The following is a 12,545-nucleotide window of genomic DNA, read 5'->3' on the forward strand; positions in this document are numbered from 1 at the left end:
TGTGTTTTTGTCTGGCCCAGCTGTGTGGGGGGAATTTGGGAGCTGCCTTAATGGCTTGCTTTGTCGACATCCAGAACTGTGTGGCTAGGAGGAGTAGTTTAGTAGACATTTACTGAATCCAAGAGGCCCAGAGAGATCTGGGACTTCACCCTGGGGCGGCATGGGAAGTAGTGTGGCTGTCTTGCCACTAGAGGTCCCCATAGCCCCATAGAAAAACCTGGAGCTGTTTCCGTTGGCTGCAAGAACAAGTTTGGGGAAACCTGTTTTTTTCTCACCGCTTCTGCCCGCAAATGTAGGTCTGGGAAAGGTGTGATCTCCAGGGCAGTAGAAGAGGGTAGCTCCTGGGAACAGACCCAATGGTGTGGTTAGAAAAGATTCTGGGGGGAGGCAGCCTCATAAGGAGAGCTACCTTGACACCCGCCTGGAACTGAATTGACTTAGCCAACAGACTGGGAGAGGGCAGGTTGGAGTGGTATTTGCCTAGTTTGTCTCAAGAACTTTCCTAGGTTTTTATAACAGTTGTCAGAGTCCTCTGTGAAGAGAACATCCTGCAGGACAGGAGTCTGAAGAGGGAAGCAGGGAGGTGATTTGCCCATGGTCATTCAACCCACATGGGACAGAGCTTGAATTGAAGCCTGGTTTCATCTGGTTTAATCACCCATATGCTTCCCCTGCAGTCTGCTGCCTTCTACATATGAGGGGGAGGGCAGTCGAGAAGATGGCGACTGGAGGGAACGCTCAGTTGCTCTGCTTGCGTTGTCTCTAAGGGCCTCAGCCCCAGAAAAAGTCCTCACTAAGGTTACTCCCCACTCCAATCTTTCTGCTGGAGAAAATTCATATTTGGAACCCTGATAATTGAGAGGTGGAGAGAAGCTGTTTGTATTGAAACCAGGGAAAGGGAGGCCTGAGAGCTGCCCACTCAGACTCTCTTACTCTCGGCCCTGTCACTAGTCCTGGGGTCTCGGGGCCCCAGACTCGGAGACATACACTGGTTTCTCCTTATGTCAGGTGAAAAGTGAGGGCTCAAAAGAGGAGAGATTTGCCCAGGCCACAGACTATAAAAGCCAAGTCTTCTAACCTGTAACAGAAACTTTACTAAGCCTTATTATTAAAGAAAACAAGTCACCTGTTTGATAACCTGACTACACTCTGGGGCGCCTGGGTGACTCCGTGGGTTAAGCCTCTGCCTTTGGCTCAGGTCATGATCTCAGGGTTCTGGGATAACCTGATTGCCCTCACGAAGAGCAGTTACCTGTTGAGCAGTTGTTCTCCAGCAGAGTGTGTGGAGCATGGACGCCAGCTTTCAACGACCTCATACCCTGCAGAAAGGCCTCAGGCCACCTCAGCCCTGCATGCCGGATCCCCTTTGGTCCCCAGGCAGAGTCATTCTCAAACTGCCTGTTCCCAAGAAGAGCAGCAATGTCCTAAAAGTCCTATCAAGTAAGTGCTTAGAACAATTGGAGGGTCTGTCCCTGCCAAACCAGACAGGGTGAATAAAGAAAAGGGATGGGGATAGGGAAGGGGACGCTGAGGGTGCTGGTTGACTCCCAGATTCCGAAGAGAAGAACGGCTCTCTTCCTCAGCTGTTCAAAAAGAGGTTGCTTTTTATTTTATTTTATTTTTTTTTAAAGATTTTATTTATTTATTTGACAGAGAGAAATCACAAGTAGGTAGAAAGGCAGGCAGAGAGAGAGAGGAGGAGGAAACAGGCTCCCTGCCGAGCAGAGAGCCCGATGTGGGACTCGATCCCAGGACCCTGAGATCATGACCTGAGCCGAAGGCAGCGGCTTAACCCACTGAGCCACCCAGGCGCCCCAAGAGGTTGCTTTTTAGAGCCTCTGATGAAAACTTCAGACTTACCCTGAGAAAAGCTGACGTGTGCAAACACTGCTGAACAAGACTCATTGTTCACCATCACCCCGCTGAAACTTGATGGTCCTCAGTTGAACCACTGTCCTAAAAAAAGAGATGGCACAAATCAAGCCCTTATTGGATGCTGGGGTTTGGACAGCAAAAGGCTCTTGAACTTTTTTTTTTTTTTTTTTTAAAGATTTTACTTATTTATTTGACACAGAGAGAGAGATCATAAACCGGCAGAAAGGCAGGCAGAGAGGGGGAAGCAGGCTCCCTGCCAAGCAGAGCAGAGAGCTGGATGTGGGGCTCCATCCCAGGACCCTGAGACCATGACCTGAGCTGAAGGCAGAGGCTTAACCCCCTGAGCCACCCAGGTGCCCCTGAACTTTAATGTTTGTTAGGCTGATTCCCCCAGAGAGTCAGATCCAGCAAACGTGTCCAGATGAGATCCAGAAATCTCCATTCTTTTTTTTTTTTTTTAAGATTTTATTTATTTATTTGAAGGAGATCACAAGTAGGCAGAGAGGCAGGCAGCGAGAGAGGAGGAAGCAGGCTCCCCACTGAACAGAGAGCCCGATGTGGGGCTTGATCCCAGGACTCTGGGATCATGACCTGAGCCGAAGGCAGAGGCTTTAACCCCCTGAGCCACCCAGGCGCCCCCTTTTTTTTTTTTTTAAGAGTGAGAATCCCGGGGCGCCTGGGTGGCTCAGTGGGTTAAGCCACTGCCTTCGGCTCAGGTCATGATCTCAGAGTCCTGGGATCGAGTCCCACATCGGGCTCTCTGCTCAGCAGGGAGCCTGCTTCCTCCTCTCTCTCTGCCTGCCTCTCTGCCTACTTGTGATCTCTCTCTGTCAAACAAATAAATAAAATCTTTAAAAAAAAAAAAAAAAAAAAAAAAAAAAAAGAGTGAGAATCCCAAGCAGGATCCATACCCAGTGCAGAGCCTGACTTGAGGCTCAGTCCCACGACCCTGAGATCATGACCTGAGCGGAAATCAAGAGTTGGATGCTTAACTAACTTGAGCCACCCAGGTGCCCCTAGAAATCTGCATTTAAACACCAATTCTGGGGCACCGGCTGTTTTCAGTCAGTAGAGTGTGCAACTCTTGATCTTGGCATTGTGAGTTTAAGCCCCATGTCAGGTGTAGAGATTACTTAAAAATAAAACATTTAAAAATAAATAGGGAAGGCTGGGGTCATGGGATTGAGCCCCAGGTCAAGTTCCAGGCTGGGGGTGGAATCTGCTTAAGATTGTCTCTGCCTCTCTCCCCACCCCACCCCACCTCCAATCAATAAACAAACACCATTTCTGATGCAGGTGACTTGCTGATCCCTCTAAGGAGCCTTGCAGTGCCTATTTTTAGTTGGATATGGGAGCTGCATAAGGAGAAGAAAAGGTGCTTTTTTTCTTTCAATCTTGCCAAAATGATGCAATGCCACTACTTCGTACCTCAGTGATCCAACCCCTCTTCTGTTCTTTTCCTTTCTCTTATCTCTCCCACCCCCTCCTGTTGAATTTGCAGAATCCCAGCATCTGTGTGCCAAGCATACATCAGAGGGGTGGAACAGTGACAAGGAGACATGATGCCAGTGAGAAAACCTAGTTGTTGACAGCATTTCTGATTTTCAGTAGTGAGGTCATGGGGATCAGCCCATAGCCTGGCCTGTAAAGCGACTGTTCTTGCCAAATGACCTAGTCAAGCTGGGCACAAAAATTTGAATGAGTGTTCATGTCACTCTGAGAAAGAGTGTACCTTGTACCACCAGACAACTTCAAAGTCAACTGTTTTTCAAGAGTCTTGTTAGTCCTCTGGGCATGGAAGTGGGGAAGGATTCACTGGCTTCCCGGCTTTCCCATAGTTCTCATTTACCGAAGGCAGTGTTGCTAGAGATCTGTTCTAAGCACTTACCTCGTCATCTCCTTTAATTCTTCAACCCGGTAGGTTTGGTATCGCCCATATGTTACGGATGAGGACCTTGAAGGTCAGCTATCAAAAGTCACACAGCTATAAAATGGCAGAACTGAGATGTGAATTCAGAACTTTGAATTCATCCTAAATTCTGAGACTTGGTTCTGATGGGTGAAAATATGGCTCAGGCCTCATTTCTGAACATATACTGTTTGAACAGAAGCAAAGCCAACCCCCTCCACAGCACACACGTACCCACCACCCTTGCCAGAACAGAGAGAACACAGGAGAGCAGGCAGCATTTCTCTCTGTACAGTTTTTACTTTTTTATTTTTTGATGTTGTTCAGATGAATGACACACTCAAGTTACAAAAATGGGGCCTTAAAAGAAGCACATTGTACAATGAACAAGCAGATTGGAGTTAAGAACACTGAAACGCTAACCCGCTACCACGAGAAGAGACAGGGAGGGGTACAGGATGGGCAGGGAGGGGCTACCAACACAGGGGTCAGACAGAACTGAAAGTGGGGCTAACTTCTGAGAACAGATGAAAGGCAGGTCTCCTCCAGGCCTACTCAATTTCCAGACACCATTTCATGGTCTCCCTTGCCCTCTACTTGCCACCTCCTCCCTCCCCATTCCAACCTGATCATCTAAATGAATGGGTGGGAGACACCCACCCCAGAAAGGGCTGAGCCACTAAGATCTTTACAAGGTGGGTGCTCATCTTGCCCTAGCACAAGCTTGGATTTGGGAGGTGACAGTGGCAGCAGGAAGGACAGGAAGCCAGAAAGGAGCTAGCAGAGAGGAGTTGATCCAAGATCAGGCCCCTGCTTTTCCCCCAGACTCCTTGCCCCTTTCCCACCCCACCAGGATCCAAAGGCCCTCTCTACACGTGCAGAGAAGCCCGTCACCCTGCAGATATGCAAATAAACAAATACTGAGCCCCTGGACTTGGAGGACAGGCTGGGGGAGGGGCAGCAGGGATAGAGGAGAGGAAAGGGAGGCAGAAGGGAGGGGTCACAGACATAGTAAATAGTTGTCTCCATCCCAGCAACACTTCTCTCTAGATTTTTCTCTCCTTTTTGTGTTTGTTTAACAAGGAGCTAACATTTCAAGGACAAATACTTAAAAATATACATTATTTTTTTTCTTCTTTTTCGCCTTTGTCATCGTCATCTTGCTTTGGAGACTGCTGAGGTCAAAGTTCAAACCGCATGAAGGAACTGCGGCTTGGAGTTTTTGTGTATTTTTTTAAATTTTTCTTTTTTAATTTTTTTCACTTTTTTTTCCAACGTATAAAAAGGTAGCGGAGTTGTCTGTGGGTTTTTCTTTTTAATGGTTAAATCTTTGGTTTGTTTTTTTTTTTTCTCTTGGAGGCCTTTATCTCTCTCACTTGCCTTTCCCACTTGGAGGCCAGTGGGGGCCCGCGTGTCTCAGTCTTGCTCAGTCGGTCTCACTCTCTCTCTCACTCAGTTCCCCCTACCCTGGGCTAAAGGGAGAGAGAGGCACCCTGGGATTTGGGTGGGCAAGGAAATTAGTCAGGTCATCACCTAAGAGGCTAATCCCTTAGCCTGTCTGCCCAGGGTTCGGGGCTTGGAGACCCTCTCTTGGGCTTCCCCAGGGCAGAGATGTGCTGGGGGCGGGAAGGGGGTTGGGGGAACAGAACAAGACTCATATCCTTCCCTCCCCTCCTGATCATAGCCCCAACTCTTATAGGGCTTGGGTTCCCCATCTCCACCCAACCCTACTTATACCCCCACCCCCTCCCTCCCAATTCCAGCCCCCACCCTCCCAGAAGAGAACAGAGAGATGTTTCAGTTACTGGCATTTTTTTTTTTTTTTTTTTTTGGCACAAAAGGCCCACCATTAGGGTAGACCCATTCTCTGTCCCTCCCTCAAATAGGAGGTCAGGGTTGGGGAGAAGAGAATTTCAGAAGGTTCCCCCTTCCTCCAATCCACTCATCTTCCTCTCTTTCCAGCCCAGGCCGCTGGCCCCCCACTTCAGACATCTCACCTAGCCCAGAGCCTAGCTTGGGGTCTCCCTCCCCATCTCCCACATAAAGTCCCCCAGCCCCCCAACTCTCTCGCTCACACACAGACACACGGACACAGGCTCTGTACAGACCACAAAATAAAAACGATGAGATAGTTTTGTTTCCCGGAGTCGAGACAGGGGGTACTGGAGTGGAAGGGGCAGAGCGGGGTGGGGGGCATGAATTCCCCCATCACCTTCCCAACCCTGGCTCCCCCCAAGCCCCCCAGCCCCTTGCCCTGGCTGGCCCCCAGCCAACGATATTTGGTTTCCTTTTTATAACATTAAAGTTCTATGAGGTATTTGGTGCCTTATCTAGAGTCCTCGGGGGAGGGGGGCCCAGGGAGGAGACCTGGGGCACACTTGCCCCTCCCTCCCTCCCACCCCCTTCCCAATATTTGGTTTCACAGCTGTAGTTAAAGCTTGGGATTTGGTTATTTTTCCCCTCCCAGGAATTTTCTTTTTTTTTCTTGTTTTTCTTTTCCCAGTTATGGGGGTTGGATGGGGAGGGTACCCCCCGCCCCCCGCTGCACGGGGGTCCCTCCACCAATGTCAGGGCATTGGCCCCATCCCTGCCCCTGCTTCCTCCTCTCCTCTCTGCCCCACTCCCCCCACACTGGGGGGTACGGGGTGTGGGAGAGGTCCCGTGTGGCCGGACTTGATGGGGAGGAAGCAGGATGAAGTGGGTGGTGGTGAGTCCTGGACTTTCTTTCCTTTTTTTCTTCTTTTTTCCTTTTTTTCTTTTTTTGTTTTTTTTGTTTTTGTTTTTTTTTTCTTTTTCTTGTTTTTTTGTGGGGTTTTTTGGTGGTTTTTTTTTGTTTGTTTGTTTTTTGGGTTTTTTGTGTTTTTTTTTGTTTTGTTTTTTGTTTTTTGTTTTTTGTTTTTTTTTTGGTCTAGAATCATAGTTTTTGAGTCATCTCCACCATGCCTTCCATGCTGCCTGTCTTCTCGGAGGGGTATTTGGTCATAATTCCTTTCATTTTGCTCTGCTCAAATGTCCTTCCTATCTGTTCAGGAGCCCTTGGCCCCCTCTCCACCCTTGGGCTGGGGCCCAGGCCCTCTCGCCAGTCCCTTCTCTTCAGGAAATAAACATGGACAAACTCAGAGGTAGGGTAAGGGCAGGGAGTCGGTTCAGCGGAGATGCTTACATTCCGGCAAGGATGGTTCAACGGCATGCCAGGCCCCATCAGTGCCAGGGCGGGAGGGGCAGCCGTTCCACTGCTGCCCAGACAAGGCACCCCGAGACCCCCAAAACAGCCGAGTCTCTGCTGTCTCCGTGGCCCAGCCCAACAGTTTCGTTTCCCGGGTGGGAGAAAGGAGACAAGAAAGAAAGGACGCTGAGGACTTGGGGGACCCAGGGCAGCGGCCACCTCTCCTTGGAGTGTCCAGTGGCACTGCTGGGGGCTCGGGGCTCTGGGCTCCCCGCTGCTCTGCCCAGCGGGGTCCAGGCCTCTGATTTCAATGGCTCGCGTCCTTCACAGCAACACTTTGGTTTGAGGAGAGACACAGAAAGAGGAGACTGAGAGGGGCGAGAGAAGAGTGAAGGATGAGGGAGAGAGAGAAGCAGAGAGAGAACGGACTGAAGAGAACAGAGAAAGAAATCAGAAGAGGAATCAAACCACCCGAAAGTTTGTTCGTTTTCCTTTGTCCATTCTTTTTGCTTGCTTATTCCTTGTTTCTTTTTTTTTTTTTTTTTAAAGCTTTTTCAATGGATTGGAGGGCAGGGAGCTTGGGGCTCTTGACTCCTGTCCCTGAGCCCCCCTCCCAGCCCTGCCCGCCCGCTTCCATCTGCCCTGGCTGAGGGACAGGCCCAGCCCCAGCCTCCCCCTCCGGCTTTCCCGAAGACGACGGTCCATGAGGTATTTGTGAAGAGAAAGAAGCGTCTGTCCTTCCATCCGCCTTGGGGACCAAGGGCCTGGACCACTGGTGCAGGGGCTTGGCTCCACCTCGCGGCTCCTTCTTATTCTTGAAAAGTCCTCGTCTTCTTTCCCTTAAATATATATATATCTATAAATTCTTTTTTTTTCTAGTTTTAATTTATTGTTTGTTTGGTTTTTTTTGTTTTTTTGTGTGTGTGTTTTGTTTTTGGTTCAAAACTTTGTTGGCCTCCACATAGCAGGAGGGCAAAGTGGCTCCCAGCGGCGTCTCTCCTCTGTCCGTTGAGACGGGTCCGGGGCTGGGTAAACATGGGGTCCAGCCAAGACTTGAGGGAGGTCTCGTGGGAGTGGTGGCCACCACAGCGGCCTCTTGGATGGGGACCACAGGTCATGGCACTGTCCCCGCCACATGGACCCTGATGGGGATGCCACCTTGAGGAACCCCACCACTGGGGTGCGTGCGTGTATACATGTGTGGGGGGGGAGGAAGAGGCATCTGCCAGTATCAGAGGGGCACAGGGTGGGAAGAGTGAGGTGAGTTCTCTTTTTGGTTTCTGGTCAATGTCAAAGAACGTGAAGGATCCCACGGATAGGCACTGGAATATGAATTTTTTTTTTTTTTTCAGGGAAACTGACAGACAAGGATGGGAAAAGAGACAACTCAAATGCCCTCACCTCATCCCTCTTGCCCGAAACGTCCACCTTCCCTTGGGCCGGGGCGGTGGGTGGATTCCAGAGCAGAGGACAGTGATGGGGTTGAGGGGGCACATGTGAGAGCTAGAACTTCACAAAACAGCCTAGCCCACCCTTCAAAGGGAAAAGGGGGAGGTATGAGGGGTGAAAAATCATCCCAGGCCTGCCCTGCGCTCTCCCCTGGCTGGGGGAGGGAGGAGGTTAAAGCGAGACCCCTGCCCAGGCGGGGAGAGCTGGGGACCAAGGGAGAGGGGGACACATGGTAGGGACACATTCTGTTGAGCGCAACGCTAAAAATTCTGTACATCCTTTGGATGAAGCTACTGAATATTTGGTGTAAGGTTGTTTAGGCCCCTTCTCTTTCACCTTCTGGAAAAGAACATTTGGCAGGTGGTTCTGAGCCCAACCCGTCAGCCCCAGGCTGTGCCCTGTCTTCGCTGGCCCAGGGCTGGGGGCTGGGGCTGGAGGCTGGCACATTCTCTTTTGCCTTCTCTGGCCCCCACCAAGGGAGGCAAGATTGGGGGTTGGCCCCCCAGCCAGGGGCTCGGCGAGAGGTCCACCCTGCCGAGGCTTCTCTGCCCCTGGCTGGGGTTCTTATTTGGTGTCGTAGCGGTGAGGGTGAGCACACTGAGGTCTGGCTCGCAACTGGGTTTTGGTTTGGTTTTGTGGGGCATTTTTTTTGGTTTTGGTTTTGGTTTGTTTTTCACCTCTGGTTCCTTTGGGGCAGCTGGTTTCTGTTGAGATTATTTTTGGTTTCTTTTTGTTGGTTGGTTTCTTTCATTTTCTTTCTTTCCTTCTTTCTTCCTTTTGTTTTGTTTTGTTTTTTTGGTTAGTTGGGTTTTTTTTTGTTTTTTGTTTTTTGTTTTCTTTTGGTCTTTCCTCCCTTGTCACTCCAGCTCCAAGGACCCTCTGCGCCACCACCGCTGACCTCCTTGCCCTCTTCCCAGGCGGGGGGAATGAGGTGGGGATCAGAGGAGTAGGAGGGGAGGCAAGGTGGATCCTCACTCGGGCTTGGACCCTGCCTCGGGCCCCCCAGGGCCTCCAGGGGTCTGTGCTGCCGCCTCACTGCAAGTGGAGGACGAGGAGGAGGAGGAGGAGGAGGAGGAGGAGGAGGAGGAGGAGGAGAGGCCCGGAGACTTGCTGGAGATGGAGGCCGCCACGGCCGCAGCGGCTGCCGAGACCAGGCCCACGCCAGGCGAGGCGCTGAGCAGGGGCAGCCCAGCGTGGTTCAAGAAGAGCGGCGAGGTCACCAGGCCGGGGCTCCCCGGGGCCGCGCCAGCCGCCCCCAGCACCAGGTTCCCGCTGCCGTCAAGGCTGGTAAGGGGCAGGGTTCCACCAGAGGCCAGGGCTGGTGGGGAGAGAGAGAGGCTGGGCTGGGGCGCCTTCCAACATCCTTCCCATGGTGCCCCCTGTCTTCCCATCTGCCCCACTGACCCCCATCAGCACCCCTCACACCTTCCCCAAAGGTGAGATGGGTATGAAGAGGCGAGCGATGCAGTGAGCAGGGACAGGATGGCATGGCTGGAGCAGCAATGGGGGGAGGCTCGAGGCCCCAAGGGGCCAGGCTGGTGGTGATGGGAGTGACATGAGGCAGAACGCACCTTGGATAGTGGCCAAAGGGTTGTTGCTCATGAGGGCTGGACTCAGCCCGGAGCTCAACCCCACCATTGTGCTTCTGCAAGAGGCAAAGCAGAGGCGTTAGCAGGGGCAGGGACCCGCCGGCGGCAGAACTGGGGCGCAGCTCCCACCCCGGGAAGCAGCAGCCAGCCAGCTTCTCTCCCCACAGCCTCCCAAACCGCAGCTGTCCACTTACCCCGTGCTGGGGTTCAGGCCCGACAAGCCGATAGCCGAGTGGCTGCCTTGAGGGCTGGGATTTGTGCTGTTGGTGGTGGCCGGGGGTGGGGGAGTGACAGAGGGGATGGAATTGAGGGGGGGCGCGGCCCCGCCCCCGCCCCCACCCCCTCCGGCTGTCCGGCTGGGGTGAAGCGTCCCCACAGCTGAGGATAAGGTAGTAACTGCCAGAGAGAGACAGAGAGACGGAGGCTTCAGCTTCCACTCGTCCTCCACCGGGGAGCTCGGGGTCCACCCCCGCTCGCCTTCCCGCCCGGCGCGCGCCCTGCAGCCTCTCCCCCGGAGGAACAGATTTAGGCCTCCCGCCCGCTCTTCCCACAGCCGCGGTGACAACGATCGCAATAATCGCAGTGTGAGCCGCCACCCACCGAGCCGAGCCCGGTGCCCGGGAGCGCTCAGCCAGCGCGAACCCTTCCCAGAGCCTCGGCGTCGGGGACCCAGAGGACTACGCCCTGGGGCTCCCTCTAGGGGCCAGGCCCGCGGTTGCAGCTGTGCGCCCCACGGTGGACCGGGCTCGGAGCCGGCTGGGGCCACATCGCCAGACAGCCAAGGGCAGCAATTTCCAAGCTTTCCGTCCCATCTGTATCCTTGGGAGAATGCCTTCACCTCTCTGGCCTTCAGTTCCCTAACTTGGAAAATGGGGTTAATAACAGGACCGACTTCATAAAATGGGTGTGAGGATGATTTTTTTTTTTTCTTTGTTTAGCTTATTTATTTAAGTAATCTCCACGCTCAGTGTAGTGCTCGAACTCACAACGCTAAGATCCGGAGCCGCATACTCCACGGACTGAGCCAGCCAGGCTCCAGTTTTATTATTCTTATATGTATATTCTTATAAATCCTTACATATATTATTCTCATATACACAAGCCCTGTCCCAGGAAGGGAGCAAGGAGGGCTTTGGGTACAAAAGAGTATATATGTGTGTGTATGTGGGTCAGTACGCAGACACACACTCTTATATGTACATATTCATGTATAAAGCTTCTGTATGTAGTATACATTCACAATAGTTTTATAAAACCCGAGGCTCAGAGAGGTAAAGTCACTTCTGGAGCTCACAGTTTATAAAAGGCAGGAACAGACCTGAGGACATCAACTTTTAGCAATGCCCGTGCTTTTCTCATAGGAAATCACAGAGCAGAGGAGAGCCGAGCTGCTCTGGCAGGGAGGGGTGAGGCTGCCCTCTCCCGTCCGTGCCCCATGCCTTCCTCATCCCCAGGCTCAACCTTGAGGCCCACAGACACCCAGAGCCACTAGAGAACCCCAGGCCTGCACTGGGTCCTCCCAATGCCCCCTCACCGGGGGGCTCTTGCCTGCCCTGACCTGTTGTGCTCAGACTGCTGGAAGCTTGGGACAATGGCAAGGTCCCGGCGCCCCCCTGGGGTGTGACCTGGGGAGAGACGAAAGAAGGCATGGTGAGGCCACTGTTTCCCAGCAGCCCCCATGATGCTCCCTGTGGGGAAAACCCCCATTCATCTGACCTCAGGCTGAGGGGAGAAGGGGCTCTGGGCACAATGCTATGCTTATATTATGCTAGGTTCTTTCCATCTTATCTAACTTAACATTTACCCAACATGATCCTTAACATTTACCCAGCATTCCCAGTTAAGGGTGTTCCCCCACTGACACCATCAGTGTTTCCTCTGACACCATCCAGCTGCAAGTCTAAAGCGTGTGTGTGTGGGGGGGGGCGACTGTTATGATCATAAGGGGTGTCTCTGCATCAAAGTGTTGGGGTGTCCTACTGCTTGATTTTCTGGGACCACCCACCAGCCTCCTTGGCCTCCCTGCCTCCAGTCTTGTCCTTCTATCATCTCCAATAGCCTCATTCTTAATGTGACCCTGTCCCTTCCCAGCTCAAAAGTCCACATTAGCTCCTCACTGCCCGTGTTCACATTCAAGCTCCTCAGCATGTTACTTGAGAGTCTGGCCCCTGCCCAGCCCCTACCCTCACACTCATTCATATACATTCCTGCTCCAACCACATTAAATTGCGCTGGAGTTCCTCCAGTTGTGGTCAGCACACTCTGGCTTCTAGGCCTCTGTGCACAGCAGTCTTCAAATGGCTGGCAACCTCCCCCTCATCCTTTAGAACTCAGCTCAGGTGGTCTCTTCTTCCTCCATACCTGGGGGGCAGGGGGCTCCTCTCTGTCACGTCACAGCCCCTTTCCACATAAGATGCAATAAAAAGGTGTCCCAGTGTGTCTGATCCTGAGTGGGTCTGTGTGCAGCGGTGAGCCTGAATGTACACCCAGGGACAAAATGCTGTCCCTGCCTGTGTCTGTGTGTGTGGCTGTGTCCCTGCCTGTGTCTGTGTGTGTG

General features: G+C 52.4%; 1 protein-coding gene across 15 annotated transcripts in view; it reads right to left on the bottom strand.

Moving 5' to 3' along the window:
• Window positions 1-4,074: 4,074 nt before the first annotated feature.
• Window positions 4,075-12,545, bottom strand: part of POU2F2 (POU class 2 homeobox 2) — an 80,003-nt gene continuing 71,532 nt past the window's right edge. For 9 of the 15 annotated variants that reach the window (XM_059151934.1, XM_059151931.1, XM_059151930.1 and 6 more), the window contains 4 exons: window positions 11,547-11,613; window positions 10,183-10,384; window positions 9,971-10,044; window positions 4,075-9,717 (listed from right to left, as the gene is read on the bottom strand). In XM_059151934.1, the coding sequence (XP_059007917.1) occupies window positions 9,371-9,717; window positions 9,971-10,044; window positions 10,183-10,384; window positions 11,547-11,613 (690 nt within the window). In that variant the 3' untranslated portion in view covers window positions 4,075-9,370. The remainder of the gene's footprint in view (window positions 9,718-9,970; window positions 10,045-10,182; window positions 10,385-11,546; window positions 11,614-12,545) is intronic. The other 6 variants (XM_059151943.1, XM_059151942.1, XM_059151941.1 and 3 more) reach the window with 1 other exon arrangement.

Source organism: Mustela lutreola, chromosome 16 (assembly GCF_030435805.1).
Source record: "Mustela lutreola isolate mMusLut2 chromosome 16, mMusLut2.pri, whole genome shotgun sequence".
NCBI classification, from domain to species: domain Eukaryota; kingdom Metazoa; phylum Chordata; class Mammalia; order Carnivora; family Mustelidae; genus Mustela; species Mustela lutreola.